The sequence below is a fragment of the Carcharodon carcharias genome, chromosome 13, assembly GCF_017639515.1.
Source record: "Carcharodon carcharias isolate sCarCar2 chromosome 13, sCarCar2.pri, whole genome shotgun sequence".
Lineage (NCBI taxonomy): Eukaryota > Metazoa > Chordata > Chondrichthyes > Lamniformes > Lamnidae > Carcharodon > Carcharodon carcharias.
Window position 1 is genome coordinate 73664608 of NC_054479.1, and position 16580 is coordinate 73681187.

General features: G+C 43.1%; 1 protein-coding gene across 1 annotated transcript in view; it reads right to left on the reverse strand.

Moving 5' to 3' along the window:
- The window catches only part of LOC121285708 (breakpoint cluster region protein-like), a 596997-nt gene that overhangs the window by 30566 nt on the left and 549851 nt on the right, over positions 1 to 16580 (reverse strand). The window contains exon 19 of the mRNA XM_041202403.1: positions 627 to 766. Within this exon, the coding sequence (XP_041058337.1) occupies positions 627 to 766 (140 nt within the window). The remainder of the gene's footprint in view (positions 1 to 626; positions 767 to 16580) is intronic.

Here is a 16580-nt window from a genome sequence, read left to right on the forward strand (position 1 = left end):
TATTAAAGTACTTTAACTTCAACAGGTTGGGATCATGTGCAGCATCAATATGGTGGTACATACTATGTAGGAATCTTATATAGAATAAGATATAACCACTGCCACCATAAAGGATTATCACTTCAAATCATTTCAGAGTTTGGGAAAAGGGAATAAAGGGTTAATTTACTCCTTGTACCCCATTTTTAAGGAAGGATAAACATGCACAGGAGGTGGTACAGTGCAGGCTCATTAAATTGGTTCCTAGATGAGAGGGTTGTTCCATGATGAAAGGCTGAGTAAATTGGACCTATGCTGTCTGGAATTTAGAGGAATGAAGGTGGTGACCTCTATGACACCTACAAAATTCTGAAGGACCTTAAGAGATTGTTTCCCTAGCCGTGGAATCTAGAACACAGGGGATATCTCAGGATAAGGGGTCTATCATTCAGGACTAAGACAAGGAGAAATATCTCCTGATTGGAGGGCTGTGAATCTTTGGAATTTTGTCCCCAGAGGCTTTTGGATGCAGAAATTATTTGCTTTTTTTTTATATATATAAGGAATTTCTGATAGAATTCAAAAACTATCTTTAACTGACTGTAAGGCCCATGCATTATGTACAACACCAAAACCTGAATACTTACTGACATCAAAAGCAGCTTTAAGGGCCTGAATATCTGTTGCAACTCCCGACACTCGATAGATTCCAATCTCCTCCATTCCGCGCCTTTCAATCTCTTCCACACACTGTCGCACTATGTAAGGCACCTTAGACCTTTCCCGCCTGGTAAAGGAAAAAAAGTGTCTAAAACAAAACAGTATTTGCAGTTTTTAGCTCTGTAATACGTAGTTGAAAGCTTTTATCCAATAGAAGTGCTGCATTTATGTAACATTGGGAAGAACACCTAAAATTTATATTTTTAAAAAATTCCTCCCTCTTATGCTATCTTCATCACACGCACAGATAAAAGCAAAAAAACTGCGGATGCTGGAAATCCAAAACAAAAACAAAAATACCTGGAAAAACTCAGCAGGTCTGGCAGCATCTGTGGAGAGGAGCACAGTTAACGTTTCGAGTCCGCATGACTCTTCAACAGAACTAAGGAAAAATAGAAAAGGGGTGAAATATATGCTGGTTTCAGGGGGGGGTGGTGGGACAAGAAGAGCTGGAAAGAGGGCCAGTGATAGGTGGAAATAACCAAAAGATGTCACAGACAAAAGGACAAAGGTGTTGAAGGTGGTGATATTATCTAAAGGAATGTGCTAATTAAGGGTAGAAAGCAGGACGAGCAAGGTACAGATAGCCCTAGTGGGGGTGGGGTGAAGGAATCGAAAAAGGCTGTAAGGTAGAGATAAAACAATGGATGGAAATACATTTAAAAATAATGGAAATAGGTGGGAAAAGAAAAATCTATATAAATTATTGGAGAAAAAAAGGAGGGGGAAAATCAGAAAGGGGGTGGGGATGGAGGAGAGAGTTCATGATCTAAAATTGTTGAACTCAATATTCAGTCCGGAAGGCTGTAAAGTGCCTAGTCGGAAGATGAGGTGTTGTTCCTCCAGTTTGCATTGAGCTTCACTGGAATAATGCAGCAAGCCAAGGACGGACATGTGGGCATGAGAACAGGGTGGAGTGTTGAAATGGCAAGCGACAGGGAGGTCTGGGTAGTGCTTGCGGACAGACCGAAGGTGTTCTGCAAAGCGGTCACCCAGTCTGTGTTTGGTCTCTCCAATGTAGAGGAAACCACATTGGGAGCAACGAATGCAGTAGACTAAGTTGAGGGAAGTGCAAGTGAAACGCTGCTTCACTTGAAAGGAGTGTTTGGGCCCATGGATGGTGAGGAAGAGGGGAAGCAAAGGGGCAGGTGTTGCATCTTCTGTGGTTGCACGGGAAGGTGCCGTGGGAGGGGTTAAGGTGTAGGGGGTGATGGAGGAGTGGACCAGGGTGTCACAGAGGGAACGATCCCTATGGAATGCCGCCGGGGGGTGAAGGGAAGATGTGTTTGGTGGTGGCATCATGCTGGAGTTGGCGGAAATGGCGTAGGATATTCCTTTGAATGCGGAGGCTGGTGGGATGATAAGTGAGGACAAGGGGGACCCTATCATGTTTCTGGGAGGGAGAAGAAGGTGTGAGGGCGGATGTGCGGGAGATGCGCCGGACACGGCTGAGGGCCCTGTCAACCACCGTGGGTGGAAAACTTCGGTTAAGGAAGAAGGATGACATGTCAGAGGAACTGTTTTTGAAAGTGGCATCATCAGAACAGATGCGACGGAGGCGAAGGAACTGAGAGAATGGGATGGGGTCCTTACAGGAAGCGGGTGCGAGGAGCTGTAGTCGAGGTAGCTGTGGGAGTCGGTAGGCTTGTAATGGATATTGGTGGATAGTCTATCACCAGAAATTGAGACAGGGAGGTCAAGGAAGGGAAGGGAAGTGTCTGAGATGGACCATGTGAAAGTCTCCCAACATCAGATGGCCCACTTCTACCTCCTACTCAAAATCCACAAACAGGACTGTCCCGGCAGACCGAATCGTGTCAGCCTGTTCCTGGCCCACGGAACTCATTTCTTGCTATCTTGAATCCATTCTCTCTCCCCTTGTCCAGTCCCTTCCCACCTACATTGATGATTCCTCTGACACCCTACATCATATCAACAATTTCAAGTTCCCTGGCACCAACTGCCTCCTCTTCACCATGGATGTCCAATCCCTCTACATCTCTATCCCCCACTGGGATGGTCTGATGGCTCTCGGCTTCTTCCTCGAACAGAGGCCCGAACAATCCCCATCCACCACTACTCTCCTCCGTCTGGCTGAACTTGTTCTCACACTGAACAATTTCTCCTTAACTCCTCTCACATCCTCCAAATGAAAGGTATGGCTATGGGTACCCGCATGGGCCCCAGCTATGCCTGTTTCTTTATGGGGTATGTGGAACATTCCTTGTTCCAGTCCTACTCTGGCCCCCTCCCACAACTCCTTCTCCGGTACATTGATGATTACTTTGGTGCTGCTTCATGCTTTCGTCTGGACCTGGAAAAATTTATTAATTTTGCTTCCAATTCCCACCCCGCCATCATTTTCACATGGTCCATCTCAGACACTTCCCTTCCCTTCCTTGACCTCTCTGTCTCAATTTCTGGTGATAGACTGTCCACCAATATTCGTTACAAGCCTACCGACGCCCACAGCTACCTCGACTACAGCTCCTCACACCCCGCTTCCCGTAAGGACTCCATCCCATTCTCTCAGTTCCTTCGCCTCCGTCGCATCTGTTCTGATGATGCCACTTTCAAAAACAGTTCCTCTAACATGTCTTCCTTCTTCCTTAGCCGAGGTTTTCCATGCACAGTGGTTGACAGGGCCCTCAACCGTGTCCGGCCCATCTCCCGCGCATCCGCCCTCACATCTTCTTCTCCCTCCCAGAAACATGATAGGGTCCCCCTTGTCCTCACTTATCATCCCAGCAGCCTGTGCATTCAAAGGATTATTCTACGCCATTTCCGCCAACTCCAGCATGATGCCGCCACCACCAAACACATCTTCCTTTCAAAGCCCGGTGGCATTCCGTAGGGATCGTTCCCTCCGTGACACCCTGGTCCACTCCTCCATCACCCCCTACACCTCAACCCCCTCCCATGGCACCTTCCCATGCAACCACAGAAGATGCAAAACCTGCCCCTTTACTTCTCCTCTCACCGTCCAAAGGCCCAAACACTCATTTCAAGTGAAGCAGCATTTCACTTGCACTTCCTTCAACTTGGCTTACTGATTCGTTGCTCCCAATGCGGTTTCCTCTACATTGGAGAGACCAAACGCAGACTGGGTGACCATTTTGCAGAACATCTTCAGTCTGTCCGCAAGCATTACCCAGACCTCCCTGTCGCTTGCCATTTCAACACTCCACCCTGCCCTCATGCCCACATGTCTGTCCTTGGCTTGCTGCATTGTTCCAGTGAAGCTCAATGCAAACAGGAGGAACAGCACCTCATCTTCCGACTAGGCACTTTACAGCCTTCCGGACTGAATATTGAGTTCAACAATTTTAGATCATGAACTCTCTCCTCCATCCCCATCCCCTTTCCGATTTTCCCCCTCCTTTTTGTTTTTCCAATAATTTATATAGATTTTTCTTTTCCCACCTATTTCCATTATTTTAAATGTATTTCCATCCATTGTTTTATCTCTACCTTATATCCTTCTTCAATTCCTTCACCCCACCCCACCCTCACTAGGGCTATCTGTACCTTGCTTGTCCTGCTTTCCACCCTTAATTAGCACATTCCTTTAGATAATATCACCACATTCAACACCTCTTTGTCCTTTTGTCTGTGACATCTTTTGGTTATCTCCACCTATCACTGGCCCTCTTTCCAGCTCTTCTTGTCCCACCCCCTCCTTAAACCAGCATATTTCACCCCTTTTCTATTTTTCCTTAGTTCTGTTGAAGAGTCACGCGGACTCGAAACGTTAACTGTGCTCCTCTCCACAGATGCTGCCAGACCTGCTGAGTTTTTCCAGGTATTTTCGTTTTTGTTTTCATCACACAGACAGCTCCCCAAAGTTTCTAGATAGTTGAGGGAATGTTAGATGATTTGCTGTGCCTGGTTGTTACTAATGTAACAAATGACTGACCAACATTTATTCTTCAATCAACGCCACCAAAAATAGATGATCTGATCATTGCTGTTTGTTTGTCCTTGTTGTGTGAGACCTTTTCCTACGTTGCAACAATAACTGCACTTCTTGGCTGTGAAGTGCTTTGGGATGTCCTGAGGACATGAAAGATGCTAAATAAATACAAGTTATTTATTTTATAGCCTACATTCTGCCAAATAATTTTACTTAATTAATAGTAAAAACACACAAACCTATCTAGGGCTCTAACTCAAGGCAAGGTTCTCGTGGAAATAGATTAGCAATTTAGAATGAATGAAAATAAACCTGGGCGATACTTCATAATTTTAGACCCAGGCCACTTACTTCATTTGACAATGACCAGTATGGATCAGCAGTCAATATTGGTTTGTGCAGTTGACACCCAGCTGCATGATTTAACGGGATATGGCCCCATTCTGTGAGATTACCAGAGAATGGATCTTTACTGGTGACAACATATATAATGAAAGGTCTTCCCTGCCTGGTTAAGGGAAAATAAAGTGTTTAAAATTGAGCATTGAAGGAAGAATTTCCAAGGACTAAAGGGTCAGGTGATGATAGGTGTCAACATTTATTGGAATGGCACCAGTGGAAACCAATGTTGAGAATGAATAGTACTAATATGTTATAAATAATGGAAATAATCAGCAGGTCAGGCAGCATCTGTGGAGAAAGCTAGAGTTATCGTTTCAGGTCAATGACCTTTCAGCAGAACTGGACAAAGATAGAAATGTATGCAAGGGGCGGGTGGGACAAGAACAAAAGGAAGGTCTGTGACAGGGTGGAAGACAGAGAGATTGAACAACAGAATAGTTAGTCTTCCAGGGCTAAAGGGAATGGTGAATGGACAAGAAATGAAAAAAACTCGAAAGATGAGACTGGGGCAGGTGTGCTGCTGTTTGAAAGTGAAAATAAGAGAACAACAAACATGCAAAGAAAAGGAAAAAAATGGGGGTACAGAGCTTATGGTCTGAAATTGTTGAACTCTGAGTCCTAATCAAAAGACGAAGTGCTGTTCCTCAAGCTTATGTTGAGCTTCATTGGAACACAGCAGCAGGCCAAGGACAGAGATGTCAGTGTGACGGCAAGGTGCAGAATTAAAACGACAGATCACTGGAAGCTCATTGTCATGCTTACAGACTGAATGGAACTGTTCTGCAAAGCATTCACCCAATCTGCATTTGGTCTCCCCAGTGTAGAGGAGACCATATTGTGAGCAGTGAGTACAGTAGACTAAATTGAAAGAAGTACGCGTAAATCGCTGCATTTTGTTTCACAATATTGACATACAGAAAAATCCAGATGAATCGAAACCCTGGGGATCTGCCCACAAATTTGTGTTAAGTGATGCTTTGTGATAGTCAAAGATGCCCCATTCTCACATGAATGCACCACTATGTAACCTGATATGCCTACAAACATGGTCTATGTAAAAAACAACAGATTCAAATGCCAAATAAAATCACAGTAAAGCAGTAAACGTGTGAAAGGTCTTTATTCAATTTGTTCACACCTTACTATGGCTTGACCTTGTAATGGCCGGAAATTTGCATCGAAAAATGTTAGCAGTTAGCTTGGAAAAACTCTTAAGAAATAAAAACAAAAAACTGCGGATGCTAGAAATCCAAAACAAAAACAAAATTATCTGGAAAAACTCAGCAGGTCTGGCAGCATCGGTGGAGAAGAAAAGAGTTGACGTTTCGAGTCCTCATGACCCTTCAGCAGAACTGGGTGAATCCAAGGAGAGGGGTGAGATATAAGCTGGTTTAAGGCGGGGGCGGGGGGGGGGGGGGGATGCTGGAGGGACGGGGTTGGGTGGTGGGAGAGAAGTGGAGGGGGGTGGTCTGGTTGTAGGGACAAGCAAGCAGTGATAGGAGCAGATAATCAAAAGATGTCACAGACAAAGGAACAAAAGAACACAGGCGTTGAAGTTGGTGATATTATTTAAACGAATGTGCTAATTAAGAATGGATGGTAGGGCACTCAAGGTATAGCTCTAGTGGGGGTGGGGGGCATAAAAGATTTAAAAATAATGGAAATAGGTGGGAAAAGAAATATAAATTATTGGAAAAAACAAAAGGAAGGGGGAAGAAATAGAAAGGGGGTGGGGATGGAGGAAGGAGTTCAAGATCTAAAGTTGTTGAACTCAACATTAAGTCCAGAAGGCTGTAAAGTGCCTAGTCGGAAGATGAGTTGCTATTCCTCCAGTTTGCGTTGGGCTTCACTGGAACAATGCAGCAAGCCAAGGACAGACATGTGGGCAAGAGAGCAGGGTGGAGTGTTAAAATGGCAAGCGACAGGGAGGTTTGGGTCATTCTTGCGGACAGACCGCAGGTGTTCTGCAAAGCGGTCGCCAAGTTTCCGTTTGGTCTCTCCAATGTAGAGGAGACCGCATTGGGAGCAACGAATGCAGTAGACTAAGTTGGGGGAAATGCAAGTGAAATGCTGCTTCACTTGAAAGGAGCGTTTGGGCCCTTGGACGGTGAGGAGAGAGGAAGTGAAGGGGCAGGTGTTGCATCTTTTGCGTGGGCATGGTGAGGTGCCATAGGTGGGGGTTGAGAAGTAGGGGGTGATGGAGGAGTGGACCAGGGTGTCCTGGAAACTCTGTTGTCTTTTTCTGCTTAGCGTGCAGTTTTCAGAAGCGCATGATATAATGCACCATGTTGTCAATGCAGTCATGCATGTTTTTGATGTTTGTGTTGCAGCGCAAAATCCTGGAGCATCTCTGCAGCCTTTGAGAAATCGGTTAGGGAACAAGTGGATGGGCAGGTGGTCTAAATCCGCTCTGATTGGTCGGTGCAGTTTTATAACAAGGTCAGGCAAGTTCAGCTAATCCAGAGTTACCAGTGCAGAATTTCAGCTTATCATGGGCATCATTATATGGGATATGCTATTTTGTTGGTGCGATTGCTTGGCAACTTCAACATAACTGGAATTTTATGTCATACAAGTGTGACTCATCACAATTTCACTGTTTTGGCCCAGATTTTCGTGGAGTTGTGGAGACACCATGCCTTATACAAAATGGTGCTGGGACCCCGGATCTGAAAGTCCTGCCACCATTTCCAACAGATTGTTGGGAGGGGAAAGGGGGTGGGATGTGATTCACATAGGGGGAAACCCCACACCCAACTGGGCCATTTTAACTCAGTGCTGAGTTCAAACAAACTCCATTTTTGCTGGAGTGATGTCCATTTCCTTACGTATGCGACTTATGATTCTTAAGAGTGAATGTGAATGCTCGTAACAAGCAGAAACGGTCTGTGGAACTGTTAAGCTGTCTCATAACTTAATCCCCTCTCTATTAAATTTTGAAAAAAATACTAGCCCACTGTGTCTGAGAGTTGAAAATAAATTTGTGCTTGTAGTTTCAATAGTTGTTTGGTGACATAACACTTTATTATAGCATTATTACTGCTTGACTGCTTCCACAATTTATCATCATCACAGTAGGGGACTGAAAGTTATTAAGGGATTAGCTCTATTTGATATGTGAAGAGAAATGTTAGTTTTTAAAAGAGATTAAATAAGTGAGGGGGTTTAAATGTATTGAATGTTTTTTTTTAATCAAAGACAGTGCATTTTTATATATTGAAGTTTTTAAACATATAAATAGAGCTTTATTTTTATTTAATCTCAACTCCTGAGGTTTGCTCATGGTGGATACTGGGTGAGTTGGCACTAAGTTGGCCTAGGTGCTATAGGGGGGTAGAAGGGCATAGGTTCACATGAAAAATATGAGGGGTCGTTGGGGGTGGGTAAGAACAATTTCCTCCTGTCTACTCTGTCCAGGCCCCTCATTACTTCGAATACTTCTATCAAATCTCCTCTCAGCCTTATCTATCTTCATAACTGAAGTTTCCCATCCCTGAAGCTATTGTCATAAACCTCTTCTGCGCTCTCTCCAATGCTTTCACATCCTTCCTACAGTGCGGTGCCCAGAAGTGGATGCAGTACTCCAGCTGAGGTCAAACTAGTGTCTTATACAAGTGCAACATAACCTCCTTGCCCTTGTACCTGTTAATAAAACCTAGGATGCTGTATGATTCATTAACTGCTCTCTAAACCCATCATGCACCTTTAATGACTTATTCACATATAAACCAATGTCCCTCTGCTCCTGCACTTCTTTAGAGTAGTACCCTTTATTTTATACTGTCTCTCCATGCTCTTCCTACCAAAATGTATCACCTCACATTTCTCTGCATTGAACTTCATCTGCCACCTATCCGCCCATTCCACCAACTTGTCTATCCTTTTGAAGTTCCAAACTGTCCTCCTCACAGTTTACATTGTTTCCAAGTTTTGTATCATTTGCAAATTTTGAAATTGTTCCCTTACATGAAGGTCTAGATAATTAATATATATCAGGAAAAGCAAGGGTCCCAATACTGACCCCTGGGGAACCCGATGACAAGTCATCCTCCAGCTTGAAAAAAATCCATTAACTATTATTCTCTGTTTTCCTGTCACTCAGCCAATTTTGTATCCATGTTGCTACTGTCCCTTTTATTCCATAAGCTATAACTTTTCCCACAAGTCTGTTGTGCGGCACTGTATCAAATGCATTTTGGAAGTCCATATACACCACATCAACAGTATTACGCTCATCAACCCTCTCTGTTACCTCTTCAAAAAGCTCCAGCAAGTTAGTTAAACATGATTTTCCCTTAAGAAATCCATGCTGGCTTTCCTTAATTAACTCACATTTGTCTATGTGACTATTAATTCTGTCCCAAATTAGTTTCTAGAAGTTTCCCCAACACCAAAGTTAAACTGGTCGAGAGTTGCTGGGCTTATCTTTACACCCTTTTTTGAACAGGGACGTAATGTTTGCAATTCTTCAGTCCTCTGGCACCATCCCTGAGTCTAAAGAAGGCTGGAAAATTATGGCCAGTACCTCAGCAATTTCCACCCTCACTTCCCTCAGTATCCTTGGATGCATCTCATCTGCTCCTGGTGCCCTGTCAACTTTAAGTACAGATAGCCTATCCAATACCTCCTCCTTGTCAATTTTAAACCTTTCCAGTGACAGAGTTTCCTCCTCTGTCACCAAGACCTGGGTAGTATCTTCAGACAGATCAAAGTATTCATTTAATAATTCAGCTATGCCCCTTGCCTCCATGTATAAACCCCCTTTTTGGTTCCTAATCGGCCCCACTCCTCCTTTGACCACCCTTTTACTATTTATATGCCTATATATATTAGCTGCCAGTCTCTTTTCATAATCCCTCTTTGCTTCTCTTATTTGCTTTTTCACCTCCCCTTTGAACCTTCTCTAATCAGCCTGGTTCTCAATTGTATTTTCTAGCTGATACCTGTCTTAAGCACACTTTTTCTTCTTTATCTTAATTTCTATGTCCTTTGTCATCCAGGGAGCTCTGGATTTGTTTGCCCTACCTTTCCCTTTTGAGGGACTATACCTTGACTGTGCCTAAAGCATCTTTTCTTTGAAGGTAGCCCATTGCTCAGCTACTGTTTTTCCTGCCAACTTTCAGCTCCAACTTATACAGCCCAGATCCGTTCTTCTGCTTTGAAGTTGGCCTTCCCCCAGCTAATTGCTCTTACTTTGGATTGCTCATTGTCCTTTTTCTAATCATCCTAAATCTTATGAAACAATGATCCCTGTCCCCTAAATGTTCTCCTACAGCCACTTGATCTACTTGTCCCACCTCGTTCCCAAGAACAAAGTCTAGGAGTGCCTCCTTTCTTGTTGGACAGGACACATACTGCTGTAGAAAATTCTCCCGAACACACTCTAGGAATGCTTGCCCCTCTCTGCCCTTTACAGTACCACTATTCCAGCTTATATTTGGATAATTAAAGACCTCCATTAAAAGTACTCTATAATTCTTGTATCTCTATAACTTCCCTGCAGATTTGTTCCTTTCCATCCTTCCCACTAGTTGGTTGCCTATAGACTATACCAATGTAATTGCACTTTTTTTGTTATTTAGCTGTAGCCAAATCAATTCTGCCCTTGACCCCCCCCTATGGGACACCCTTTTTCTCCAGCACTACAATGCTCTCCTTAATCAAAAAGCCCACCTCTCCCCCTTTTCTTCCTTTCCTATCTTTCATGAACACCTTCTACCCAGGAATATTTAACCCCGGTCCTGCCCTTTCTTGAGCCAGGCTCTGTTTCGGCCACAACATCATAATTCCACATGGCAATCTGCACCAATATTATTTACCACACTCCGGCATTCACATACACGCACTGTAACCCTGACTTAAACTCTTATTACTTTTTCCCTTATTCTGACCCCACCTATTAACTTACCAATCTTTATTCTTGTACAGCTCCCATCTCCCCCAGAGCCAGTCCCAACGTCCCAAGAATCTAAAGCCCTCCCTTCTGCCATCATCTTTCCAGTCATACATTCATGTGTCTTATCCTCCTATTTCTGTACTCACTTTTTTGTGGCACTGGGAGTAATCTGGAGATTACTACGCTTGAGGTCCTGCTTGCTAATTTTCTACCTAGCTCCCTAAATTCTAACTGCAGGGCCATATCCCTCTTTCTACTTCTGTTGTTGGTACTGATCTGGACCATGACTGCTGGCTGTTCACCTTTCACTCTCAGGGTGCTCTGCAGCCAGTGACATCCTTGACCCTGGCACCAGGGAGGCAGCAAACCATTCTGGAGTCATGTGTGCAGCCACAGAAGTGCCTATTTAGTCCCCTATTGTTGGTGATGGGGGGAGTGAATGTTTGTAGGGGGTGCTTTGTCTTGGATGGTGTCGAGGTTCTTGAGCGTTGCTGAGCTGCACTCATCCAGGCAAGTGGAGAGTATTGCATCACACTCCTGACTTGTGCCTTGTAGATGGTGGACAGGCTTTGGGGAGCCTGGAGGTGAGTTACTCACTGCAGGATTCCTAGCCTATGACCTGCTCCTGTAACCACAGTATTTATATGGCTAGTCCAGTTTAGTTTCTGGTCAATGGTAACCACAGGATGTTGATAGTTGGGGATTCAGCGATGGTAATGTCATTGAAAGTCAAGGGGCGATGGTTAGATTCTCTCTTGTTGGAGATGGTCATTGCTTGGCACTTGTGTGGCATAAATTTTATTTGCCACTTGTCAGCCCAAGCCTGAATATTGTCCAGGTCTTGCTGTATTTGGACATAGACTGCTTCAGTATCTGAAGAGTTGTAAATGGTGCTGAACATTGTGCAATCATCAGTGAACATCTCCACTTTTGACCTTATGATGGAAGGAAGATCATTGATGAAGCAGCTGAAGATAGCTGGGCCTAGGACATGTTATTAGTTGCAATAAACCTTACTTAAGGAAAAAAAAGATAATGCTCACCAGCTACTCACTTGTTCCTTATTATTAGTACATAATATTTTGATTGTTTTTAATCATCCAGTTGTTGAGACTCAGCACCTAAGCAGCAATACTCACCAGCCAATCAATTTACGAGTCCCCTGTGAAGTCACACCTCGACTCCTGTTGCCTAACTCTGCTCTGACTCTCCTCAGCAGCAGGAAATAGTCCCTCTGCTCTTGGAACACTCACCATTGACCTTTCCTCTCTGCCCCCGAACTCTCACTGCTACTCACGCCGTTTTTATACTCCCTCTGCTCATAGAACACTTGCCGCATCGTGATTTTTTTTCAAAAACCCCTCTGCTCTCGGAATGCCCGTTTGCTTCTTGCGCTACTTTTACAGCTCCTCTGCTCTCAGAACTCTTGCTGCTTCTCATGCTGTTTTCATAGTCCCTCTGAACTCTTGCTGCTTCTCATACTGTTTTTGTAGCTGCTCTGCTCTCTGGACCCTTGTTGCTTCTCATATTTTTACAGCCCCTTTGCTCTCGGAACTCTCGCTGCTTCTTATAGCCCCTCTGCTCTCATAAGTCTCTCTGGTTCTCGTGCTGTTTTGTAGCCCCTCTGCTCTCTGAACCCTCGCTGCTTCTCACACTGTTTTATAGCCCCTCTGCTCTCTGAACTCTCGCTGCTTCTTATGCTGTTTTACAGCCCCTCTGCTCTCTGAATTCTCGTTGCTTCTTATGCTGTTTTATAGCCCCTCTGCTCTCTGAACTCTCGCTGCTTCTTATGCTGTTTTACAGCCCCTCTGCTCTCTGAATTCTCGTTGCTTCTTATGCTGTTTTCATAGGCCCTCTGCTCTCTCTCAGTTTCTCATGCTGTTTTTAATAGGCCCTCTGCTTTCTGAACTCTCGCTGATTCCCGTGTTTCTATGTTCTGTCTGCTCTCGGAACTCCCGCTGCCTCCTAGGCGATTTTTCTGACCCCTCTGCTATCCCTGGCTTGCGATACCCATCTCCCTCATATAAATCCAACCCATAAGATTATAAAAGCAAGGAAGCCGCACTCGGCCTTTTATAAAGCACAGGTTAGGTCTCAGCTGGAGTACTGTACTCAGTTCTGGGAATCGCACTTTAAGGAAAATATTAAGACCGCAGAGAAGTGATAAAGGAGACTTACTAGAATGCTACTAGGGATGGGGGACTTCACTAATGTACAGAGATTGGAGAAGCTGGGATTATTGTCCTTACAGCAGAGAAGGTTAAGTGTAAGTTTAATAGACGTGTTCCAAGTGGTTTGGGTGGAGTAAATAAGGAAAACCAGTTTGCAGTGGTAGAAGGATCAGTAACCAGAGGGCAAAGATTTATTGCCAGAAGAACCAGGGATGACATGAGGAAACTTTTTTTTTAAAATAGCAGAAGGTTATGATGATCTGGAATGCACTGCCTGAAAGGGGGTGGAAACAGATTCATTAGTAAGTTTCAAAAGGGAATAGGATAAATACCTGAAGGGAAGAAGCTTACAGAGAAGTGGAACTAATTAGATAGCTCTACCAAAGATGTGGCATAGGCAGGATGGACTGAATGGCTTCCTTCTGTGCTGTATCATTCTATATCACAGAACTATTTTAAAATAATCATTTTTATTTCAGGATTCAGATAAAAGACTATAAGTCATTGAAATTTTAAGTTGACAATTTATCTAAAACTTTTACTTGTAATTTGATTACTACATTGCATTTATGCCCAGATGTAGAGAGATGACCTAACATAGCCATTCTTCTGTCCATAATAGATTTGATCCTATATGAGTGTGCAACTCTGGAATTTTAAAAAAATGAACATATTCCTAAAAAAAAGCCAGTGCCAGCTGTTCATTCCTGATGTTCCTCTAGTGATATGTTGATCTTGCATAAAAGCCAGAGAAGTTCTCTACAGGGGTGTGAAGTTTTGTCAGCTAACAGTCAGCAAATGTCTCAATATTTCTGCTTGCAGCAGTGTATTGGCTGTAATCTTTAGGTTCTCACTGATTTAGGTCTAAACTTGATTGATCCAATTTGATCCTGAAATACATTTAAGTATTTCATCCTGGCATTTCCAATCGATTATGTTGGGGTTTTGACACAATACATTTGGTATTAGCATAACTGGGTGCAAGACTGTGGAATTAAGTGCAAATTTTGTTCACTGCAACTCGAGCTTCTGAGAACTTTTGCGTTAGTTTTTAAAAAATCACACTAGAAGCTGGCCTTGCCCATTAAACTGGCCACGCCTCTGGGATGAATCCTGCTAATTACAATCATTTACAGGCCATGAAGGAAGCTCCAAGATTCAAAGTAGAACTTCTGGGTGCAAGGGAACTAATAGGTACCATTTGAAATGTTGGCATGTTGCCTGTCATCACAAGGGAATTAGAGTACTAGAATAAATAAGTCTTACTACAATATATAGGGCTTTCATGAGACCACACCCATGTAGTACTATGGAGTACTATGCACAGTTTTGGTATCCATATTTAGGGAAGACCATACTTGTGTTGGAGGTAGTATGGCAAAGTTTCACTAGGATGAAAGAGTTGTCCTATGATGAGAGGTTGAGTAAATTGAGCATGAACTCTCTGGAGTTTAAAAGAATGAAAGGTGATCTCATTGAAACATATAACATATAATGAAACATTGAAACAATTCTGAAAGTGCTTGACAAGGTAGACACTGAGAGGCTCCTTCACCTGGCTGGGAATCAAGAATACAACAGCATAATCTCAGGATTAGGGTCAATCATTTAGGACAGAGATGAGGAGAAAATTATTCACCTGGAGGTTTGTGAACCTTTGAAAAATTTGTAATTCTCTACCCTAGAAGATTGTGGATGCTCCACCATTGAGTATATTTAAGGCTGAGATAAACAGATTTTTGATCTTTCAGGGAATTGAGGAATATATGGAGGGGGCAGGCAAGTGAGGTTGAGGCAGAAGATCAGCTATGATCATATTGAATAGCAGAGCAGACTCAGGGGCAGTGTGGTCTACGCCTGCTCCAATATCATGCTTTTATGAAACATCTTGAATGTAATTGTTGTGAAGTGCACTAAGGAACTGACTACTGAACCTCAATCTAACTAGAAAATAGAAATGGGGTAGAAAAATGGCAAGATAGAATGAAAACAAATTCACCATCCATTCTGTAATCACACAATGAAAAGAAAATGCTGAAATGTTGAAGTAAAAACAGGATGCTGGAAATGGACAGGAGGTCAAACAGCATCTGAAAAGGATAAACAGGTTAATGTGTTGGGTGGGATGCTTCATCACAACATGGAATCATAAAATGACACATCAGAGAAGAAGGCCATTCTATCCTTTGTGCCTGTGCCAGCTCTTTGCAAGTGCTATCCAATTAGTTGCACTCCCCTTTTCTTTCACAGCGATTTAGTTAAGTCCGAAACAAGGGTTTTAAATCTGAACAAGGCAAAGATGAGGAGGAATTTCTTCTCTTAGAAGTTGGTCTTTGGCATTCTCCTCCCCAGTGAGCAGTGGAGGCTGAGTCATTGAATATACTCAAGGCTGAGTTCAACAGATTTTTGATTGACAAGGGAGTCAAAGGTCATCAGGAGGCAGAAAGGAAACGAAAGTGGAGTTAAGGTCACAGAAAAGCCACGATCTTGTTGAATGGCAAAGCAGGCTCAAGGGGCAGAATGGCCTATTTCTGCTCTTCTTTCTTATGTTAAAAATCTTATGCTAAAAAGATGACACCAACAAATGAAAGGACAGAGTTAGTGTGTGCATTGGTTTCGATCATCCAGAATTCTCTAGAATTCTGAACAGTCCCTGTGGAATGGGAGGTAGGAAACTTATACCCACTATTCAAAAAAACAGAAAATATTTGAATTTATATACTGTTTTTCATAACCACTAGATGTCTAAAAGCACTTTACACACAATGAAGTACTTTTGAAGTGTGGCCACTGTTGTAACTTAGGAAAATGCAGCAACTTGCACACAGCAAGCTCCTACAAATAGCAATGTGATAATAACCACATTGATTTTGTGATGTTGATTGAGGAATAAATATTGGCCAAGTCACCAGAGTAACTCCCCTGGTCTTCTTTGAAATAATAATGCCATGGGATTTTTTATGTCCACTTGAGAAGGCAGTTTAATGCACTAATCCATCTCAGTTTAATGACTCGCCCAAAGAGCAACACTTCCATCAGTTCAACATTCTCTCAGTTCTGTAATGGGAGTGTCAGCCTAGATTTTTGTGCTCATGTCCTGGAATGGGACTTGAATCCCCAAACTTCTGACTCAGAGGTGAGGCTGCTACCAACTGAGCCATGGCTAACAGCTAAAAAGGAGAATAAAGAAAACAGGGAGCTACAGTTCAGTTAGCTTGACATCAGAAGAAGGGAAAATGTTACAATCTATTATTGGAAATGTGGTAACAAGACATTTAGGAAATCATAATAGATTGGACAGAGTTAACACAATATGTGTACAAGGACACCCTGATCCCTCTGAACAGTAACATTTCCGAGTCTCACCACTTAAAAATTATTCTGCTTTTCTTTTTTCCCAAAGTGGATAATATCACACTTTTCCACATTATATTCCATCTGATGTATTCTAGTCCACTCATTTAACCCGTCTAAATCCTTTTGGAGCATCTTTGCCTCC